General features: G+C 41.2%; 2 protein-coding genes across 2 annotated transcripts; one reads left to right on the plus strand and one right to left on the minus strand.

Annotated features, from left to right (window-relative positions):
• Window positions 1-900: 900 nt before the first annotated feature.
• LOC122767296 (histone H3) lies at window positions 901-1,344 on the minus strand. The gene has a single exon (XM_044022744.1). It carries the CDS (start codon window positions 1,320-1,322, stop codon window positions 912-914), a length of 411 nt encoding a protein of 136 aa, XP_043878679.1. The 5' UTR covers window positions 1,323-1,344; the 3' UTR covers window positions 901-911.
• A 175-nt stretch (window positions 1,345-1,519) lies between these two features.
• LOC122767297 (histone H2A-like) lies at window positions 1,520-2,247 on the plus strand. Its single transcript, XM_044022745.1, has one exon. The coding sequence runs from the start codon at window positions 1,658-1,660 to the stop codon at window positions 2,045-2,047; it is 390 nt and encodes a 129-aa protein (XP_043878680.1). The 5' UTR covers window positions 1,520-1,657; the 3' UTR covers window positions 2,048-2,247.
• Window positions 2,248-8,432: the final 6,185 nt, after the last annotated feature.

The raw sequence follows: 8,432 nt of genomic DNA on the forward strand, positions 1-8,432 counted from the left end.
TTTCTGACACCAAGAGAATAAATATGGATTATGTTCATAATCTTGGAGACTTTATGTTAAACCGGGGGATTAAATACATTCCACTTCGTTCAGATATGTAAATTGGAATAAGCAAGAAGAAATAAAGGACATTTCCAACTATTTCTCTAATTCACACAGATGAATACATTTCACAAAATGCTAAATAAGGACCATAGACTGTGCTCGACAACCAAATAATGCAGGAAACAGACGCACACTTTATCAACTTACCAAACTGCCACCTGAACATGCAAGTGAGGCAATAAAACATCCTCACAGAAACACAGAATAGCACTCACCAGTGATCGTAGATTAAAAAAAAACACAGGTACACAGACTTCCTGTCCTGCTCTCACTTCCTTCTTCATTAAACGGAAAGTTGTGCACAAGAAAGTCAGAATACAAGCTGTTAAGTGAAACCATGTTTTCATTTAGACTTGTATATATACACACATATATATATATATATATATATATATATATACATATTTGATGTTAGGAATAATCAACTAACATAAACTCAGTGATTTATCAAATGTTAACGTGATGAGAACTGTGAGATTCACAGAACACAGGTCATGTATACATTGAAATGGAACAATGTCTACATGCAGTATATATATGTGTGTATATATACTGCATGTAGATATTGTTATATATGACACATATATGTATGTATGTATATATACACGTGTGTGTGAAACACAAGGTGATGTGTTTCTATCAAATATGGTTAATTGTAATGACATTTAACATGATTTCATAATGACTGTTATTGCACTAGCATCATAGGATGACATTTACTATAAACAACTATTTCAATTAAGATTATCAGCTCTTTTAGAGAAAGTGTGTGGCTCTTAAAAGAGCCGTTGTTGTTGTTGTGAGATCTAAGCTCGCTCCCCGCGGATACGCCGGGCCAGCTGGATGTCTTTGGGCATGATGGTGACTCTCTTGGCGTGGATGGCGCAGAGGTTGGTGTCCTCGAAGAGACCGACCAGGTAGGCCTCGCTGGACTCCTGCAGGGCCATGACGGCGGAGCTCTGGAAGCGCAGGTCGGTCTTGAAGTCCTGCGCGATCTCGCGCACCAGGCGCTGGAAGGGCAGCTTGCGGATGAGCAGCTCCGTGGACTTCTGGTAGCGGCGGATCTCGCGCAGGGCCACGGTGCCGGGCCTGTAGCGGTGAGGCTTCTTGACGCCGCCGGTGGCCGGGGCGCTCTTGCGGGCAGCCTTGGTGGCGAGCTGCTTCCTCGGGGCTTTGCCTCCGGTGGATTTACGGGCGGTTTGTTTGGTTCTGGCCATTTTAGACTGAGACGCGTCACTTGACAAGAAAGACAAATGTAGTGGGTAGGAAAGGAAGCGCGCTTGTTTTATAGCGTTGGAGCGGCCGTGAGGGCGGTGACGCTGCTTCAGTCCTCCGGCTCCTGGTTGGTCAGCGGCTCTTCCTGGAGCTCAGCGCCGCCCAGAGGCGCGAGCCTCTTTGTGAAGCTCCGCTGCTCATTGGACAAAAGAGTTTTGAAAATGTCCGCCAAAAGTTCCGGGAGGAGCCGCGTTTTCCAGCGAGATAAAACGGAGTCTTTGCTGAGTGAGAGTCACAGTTTGTCTGACACTTGAAATCAAACAACAACAACGACATTATGTCTGGAAGAGGTAAAACCGGTGCCGGCAAAGCCAGAGCCAAGGCAAAGACCCGCTCCTCCAGGGCCGGGCTCCAGTTCCCCGTGGGCCGTGTCCACAGGCTGCTGAGGAAGGGCAACTACGCCCAGCGTGTGGGCGCCGGCGCCCCCGTCTACCTGGCGGCCGTGCTCGAGTACCTGACCGCTGAGATCCTGGAGCTGGCCGGAAACGCCGCCCGCGACAACAAGAAGACCCGCATCATCCCGCGCCACCTGCAGCTGGCTGTCCGCAACGACGAGGAGCTCAACAAGCTGCTGGGCGGAGTCACCATCGCCCAGGGCGGAGTCCTGCCCAACATCCAGGCTGTTCTCCTGCCCAAGAAGACCGAGAAGGCCGCGTCCAAGAAGTGAACGCGGACCCTTCAACACAACAACGGCTCTTTTAAGAGCCACACACTTTCTCTGAGACGATTTAAAACCTCTTCTATAGCACATACTAAGTTTTTGTCATAATACATACTTACAGTTTAGGTTATAATCTAAGTAACCTCTTAGATATGTAATATATAAAAACAATATATAACCATGTTCTACTTGTACACACAAGCTTTTTAACATCAGAATACATGTCAGCAACAGCAGCTTGGATCTATGGTGGTTCTTTGCTGCCATCTCCTGGACTTAAAAAATCCTACACTAACACTAACAAAAAAAGAAAAAAGAAATAATAAAAAAAACAAATAATTAACAACAAATAATAAATATTATTAATTCATTTTTATTCACTGATATACTGTATGCTAATCATCAAAAATGTTGTAAAATAGAAAATGTTGGTGTCACAAAACTCTCTATATATAAATAATGACAACATTAAGTACTTTTATGATGATTAAAAAAACAATTCCATTGAATATTAACCATGAATAGGATTTTTGGTCTCGTTGCTATGCTTTGTATTTTGGTTTAAATTTCAAAGTTCACATTTCCAACTGTTTTTGTAGGTGATTTCTAAACAAAGGTAACTTATCATTATAATTACAATATAATACATCAAATATTAAAATAATGTCAGGCCAGAAAAGACAAAAAATCTGCTATGAATCAGGGTTTCTGATTAATTTAGTATAAAAAAGAAAACATTTGAGAATGTCAGTGTCTTTCAGAGAGTATATTTTTAATGTATGTCCACATATATAATGTATAAAATTAGATATATCTGTAAAAGATCAGAACATGTTAGAATGTCCATCAGTGGTTCTCTCTGGTTTCCTGTCTCCTCCCCCTCAGAGGTAACCTCCCCCCTGAGAGTGCCATCCCATACGTTGGCAACAAGATGAACTACAGCAGTGGCGTTCGCATCAAAGGCTTCACTGAGAGAATGTGGGAGATCCAGAACATGCTGGGAGTCGGGAGTAAACTCAAAGTCAGTGTCTCTTCGCCCTCTAATGACCTTGACCCTGATATGTGTGGATTTATTTTGATTTTATGGCTGTAGAAATGTCAAAACAAAATGTAAATGACAGGAAGTTAGCTCAAATGTTTGTGCAGTTTTTATTTGTTCAACAACCGTTGTCCCTCTGTTGTTCACGCAGTTACTGGGTGGAGTGGCTCAGTGGTTAAGACCGGTACCCTGTGTGTAAAAGACATCATTGTGAGTCGCTTTGGATAAAAGCGTCCGCTAAATGACATGTAATGTTAAGTTACCGGTTTTGTACAAAACCTATTATTGTTTTGGCAAGTTGGTTTTCACCTTAAAAAATCCATAAAATATTTTTTGAATTGTTTTATTAAAATATGTCTTAAAAAACATTACTACAAACGAATATTGCATTATTTTATTTTGATGTCCTCGCTCTCTCTCTCTCTGTGTGGGCGGAGCTACAGAAACACGGAGGTGTGTGTGTGTGTGTGTAACGTCGACGTTTTTTTCCTCCTCCTCACGGAAGCGACGCAGAAAAACCACTGACGGACACAGACGGAATAAAACGAACACGGACCGGGAAAAAGACAAACGAACCGGCGGAGGAGGCACAGTCGGCGGGACAGACCGACGGAGGGACGCGCACAGACGAACATGGGACTGAACTGAGCTTGTCCTCCTGGTAACAGCAGCAGAACCGCAGCAGAACCTGCGGACCGGAGTGAGGACAGGCGCAGGACACGAACATGGCCCACGTAGGCAACGGAGAGACGGGAGAGGAGGAGGAATTACTTACTACGTCACATCAATAACACACACACACGCGCGCGGTATTACAATGGTGTCATATAGAAAACGAACATCGTGTATTTAACCGTGTATTGACTTTAGTGACGTCAGGTTCTTTGATAATATCGTACAAATATGATTTTTTTGTGTGTTTGTTTCTCTATTGTAGACTCAAACACAAACATCGTACAATTTCATACACTGTGGGTTTTAGCGATGGCTTTTCAACGTAAAACTGCACTACGTAACTTTTGAATATGAACAAATTCAACGCGTTACGCAGGTTTTCTTTTCCAGCAACTGCCTTATTTCGTTATTTCGGGACGAGTTTAAAAATTCCCCCTCCAATTTTTTGCTGGTTCCCATTCAATGTGAACGAGAAGTGTTTCAGCCAATGCCAACGCGGCGGTAAGGGCGTCCTCGGAAAGTTCCAACTGCAAACGGAACGCGCCATAGCTATTTATGTAGGACACACAAAAACTGTCAATGGCCGATGACAGATGACGTAGCGTATGAGCTAATTACATTACATTACATTACATGTCATTTAGCAGACGCTTTTATCCAAAGCGACTTACAATTGAATTGAGTACAATCAGCTAGGGGTGGAATCGAACTTGCGACCATTGCGATTATGATGTCTTTCGCACACAGGTCTTAACCACTGCGCCACTCCACCCCTAGCTAATGCTAATGTTTGCGCAGTGTGATTTGATTAGCTACATGGTAAGAGTTACTAATGCTGCTGAAGTGATAAAGATGTTTGATGACACACTGAAGCTGTCAATCTTGTCTGACAGCTCCATTTGGACACGACGTAGCATATGAGCTAATGCTGTGATTTGACTAGCCGACGATGGCCGTAAAGACGTCCTCGGGAAAACTCCGAGTTCCAACTATAAATGGAACGCAAATCAGTAAAAAAAAAAAAAATCATTTATTTTTCTCCCGTCACGTGTTTTTACGATTGCGTCTTGCCTTGACTCCGCCCACTCAACCTCTCCCACGGGAAGCTGTAAATGTTCAGCGCAGGTGAGCTGGTGATCATCGTGTTTGATGTATCTGTGGAGTATAATCAGATTTAAGGGTGTGTGTGTGTGTGTGTGTGTGTGTGTGTGTGTGTGTGTGGACAGGCACTTATGTAAATGACAGATCTGATTTCAGCCACAGGCTGTTTTTTTTTTCCCGTTCAGCAGAACAAACTGGAGAGAACACGAGTCTGAAACCTTTAAATCTGAAGGTCAACATGAACGTGATGGACGTGCGTTCACGTCGTTACGTTGAGCAGAGCTGAGTTTACAGCTCAGTAAATATGACACAGTTATATTTTAACCTCGGTGTTTCTCGTAAAGCCTGATGTTCCACCCTGGTTCTTGTTGTTTGGTCAGGGAGTGTCACCATGACAACTCTTCTCAGGAACAGGCCTGGATTAAAGGAGTTTCTGAAGGTGATTGTGGGAGGTTCTTGAGGTTCCTTGAGGTTCCTCCATAGGTTCTTCGGATTTTCTACTTTAAGCATTTAAGCTGGAGATGGAGAAAAGGTAAAAACCCACTCACTCTCCCACACCAAACCCCATAGAGAAAATCAGTGATTTCAGCTTAAGAACATTTGAACAAAATAAGACATTTGAACTCAGTGATGGAGGCAGCAGTGGATCAACAGCTCCTGTGTGCTGGGATGTTAAAATCCCTGATTTTCTCCATGGGGTTTGGTGTGGGAGAGTGAGTGGTTCACACACTTCAGCGTCCCGTTGGAAAAGTCTGAGATAAAGACGCGAACGGACGTAGATTTTTAGCACTCGTACGACACGTCGCTCTAAAGATACAAGCACGAGGTCGTCTCCTTGTCCTGGACTCACAAACGCCTCGTCTGTGATTCTCGTTGATTCCCGATCATTTCATTACCCCGGGAATTCAGCTGACTATAAAAACGTCGACGTAAAGACAGTCGTTATTGTTATTTGTTGTGGTCAGCAACAAAGACCATGAAAACAAGTTAATATATGTAAGTAGACCTCATAACTAACATATATATGTGACCATGAAAACAAGTTACTATATGTAAGTAGACCTCCATAACTAACATATATGTGACCATGAAAACAAGTTAATATATGTAAGTAGACCTCATAACTAACATATATATGTGACCATGAAAACAAGTTACTATATGTAAGTAGACCTCCATAACTAACATATATGTGACCATGAAACAAGTTAATATATGTAAGTAGACCCATAGTTCATGAAAACAAGTTAATATATGTAAGTAGACCTCCATAACTAACATATATGTGACCGTGAAAACAAGTTAATATATGTAAGTAGACCTCCATAACTAACATATATGTGACCATGAAAACAAGTTAATATATGTAAGTAGACCTCCATAACTAACATATATGTGACCATGAAAACAAGTTAATATATGTAAGTAGAATATATGTAAGTAGACCTCCATAACTAACATATATATGTGACCATGAAAACAAGTTAATATATGTAAGTAGACCTCCATAACTAACATATATGTGACCATGAAAACAAGTTAATATATGTAAGTAGACCTCCATAACTAACATATATGTGACCATGAAAACAAGTTAATATATGTAAGTAGACCTCCATAACTAACATATATGTGACCATGAAAACAAGTTAATATATGTAAGTAGACCTCCATAACTAACATATATGTGTGACCGTGAAAACAAGTTAATATATGTAAGTAGACCTCCATAACTAACATATATGTGTGATACAAGCATTCTATGTCACCTTTAAGTTAAGGTCTTTCTTCTTTCTTTTAACACTTAATAAGAAAGAAAACTTTAAAAATCCAGCTTTTATGAACAGAAACTGAATCAACACTTAATAAGAAAGAAAACTTTAAAAATCCAGCTTTTATGAACAGAAACTGAATCACCTGCCTGTGACCATGTTTGTTTGAGTGTAACAGACAGGGCTTATTTACTTTGTCACCTTGGATTTAGACTTTTATAAGTTAAGTTAAGGGTCTTTCTTCATGAGGCGGCCATTTTGTACTCGTCATGAGTGTAAAATTAATTAAAAATCAGAATTGCTAAGTTTAAAATGTAGTTACAGTCTTGCTTTACAGCGGCGGCCATTTTGTGTCGCCAGGTTTTTCCTTGTGATCGAACAGTTAAACAAAGTTTTAAGTTTTGAAGCAGTAAATAATGGTCTGTGAAGGCCACCGTAGTTCTCCGGTTACACTCTGCAGTCTCACCAGCAGATGTCACTCTTTCCCACTCAATAAACATTTTATAAGTAAAACCTGTGACTGATCTTTTATGATTAAAACACACTCAGATGCCTGTTTTAGTCTGAGATGATCTAACACAGTGGTTCCCAAACAGTGGGTCGGAGTCCACAGATGGATCGCAGGAGGTTGTTCTTGGGTCTTTTCCCAACGTTTAACCTCAGATTTATGTGTATGTGTTTTAAATAGTGTACATTAAATTAAGTTTTAATGAATTTACTAAATATTTGGGAAATTATTTGTTTACTAAATAATAATTATACTAGATTTTGCAGATTAATAATTTAGTAATTACATTCTGCACAGGTTTGCTCTTGTGATCATTTTTTTATTATAATTTGGGTCACAATGGTTTTAAAAGTGGGTCTCACACACACACACACACACACACCAAAATGTATGTACAAACACAATCAGAGCTGATGTCGAGCATCACATGGAACAAGTCTTTAGCCAGAAAGTTACACAATCTGGTCACATGTGGTTTTGTTTAGGAGAAACAAAGTAACTGTAGGTTATTTTTCCACTGACACAAACGCAGACGATCAACAAAAACAACAAAAATAACACAAACACATGAACCTGGAACTGTTCACGGAACTGAGTTTGTCTCTGTTTATAATAAATCATGACTAACTTGACTCCGCCCACGTTGAGGAGGGGCTATGAAGTCATGGAAAACAACGCGACTGAGGAAAAGAGATACTAGTGAGAGGAGGAGGAACATGTGTAACGCTTTAAGACCTAAGACATGTCGCCTACCGCAGCTTTAATCACCTTCTGATTAATGTCACAGAAAACACCGCAGTGACGAGTGTCAGCGTCTGAACCAGGAAACGCCGATGCGGCGTTCAGTCACCCATTCACCCTTCCACAGTCATCCATTCACAGTCACCCACTCAGTCGTTCATTCACAATCACCCGTTCACAGTCACTCATTCACAGTAATCCACTCACAGTCATTCATTCAGTCATCTTTTCAAAGTCATCCATTCACAATTGCCCATTCAGTCATCCACTCACAGTCATCCTTTCACAGAGAGAGAGAGAGAGAGAGAGAGAGCGAGAGAGAGAGGGGGAGAGAGAGAGAAGCTCAGTGGACGTTTCTAGAAGGAAACTTTGAGGAAGATCTGAGGAGGAAGAGAAGAAGAAGAGAGAAGAAGGCAGAGAGTCAAATCACACAGGGATCAAACAGGCAGCAGGCCAGAATACAGGAAGTGAAGGACATGACACACACACACACAGAGAATCTGGTTTCCATCACCTCAGAGGACGTTACATTGAAACTTACTTAGTCTAACTTTA

Source organism: Solea senegalensis, linkage group LG3 (genome assembly GCF_019176455.1).
Source record: "Solea senegalensis isolate Sse05_10M linkage group LG3, IFAPA_SoseM_1, whole genome shotgun sequence".
Taxonomy (NCBI): domain Eukaryota; kingdom Metazoa; phylum Chordata; class Actinopteri; order Pleuronectiformes; family Soleidae; genus Solea; species Solea senegalensis.

What these genes read in the sequence shown, in the direction of transcription:
- LOC122767297 (XM_044022745.1), top strand. Translation starts at nt 1,658, where the DNA reads ATGTCTGGAAGAGGTAAAACCGGTGCCGGCAAAGCCAGAGCCAAGGCA.
- LOC122767296 (XM_044022744.1), bottom strand. Translation starts at nt 1,322, where the DNA reads ATGGCCAGAACCAAACAAACCGCCCGTAAATCCACCGGAGGCAAAGCC.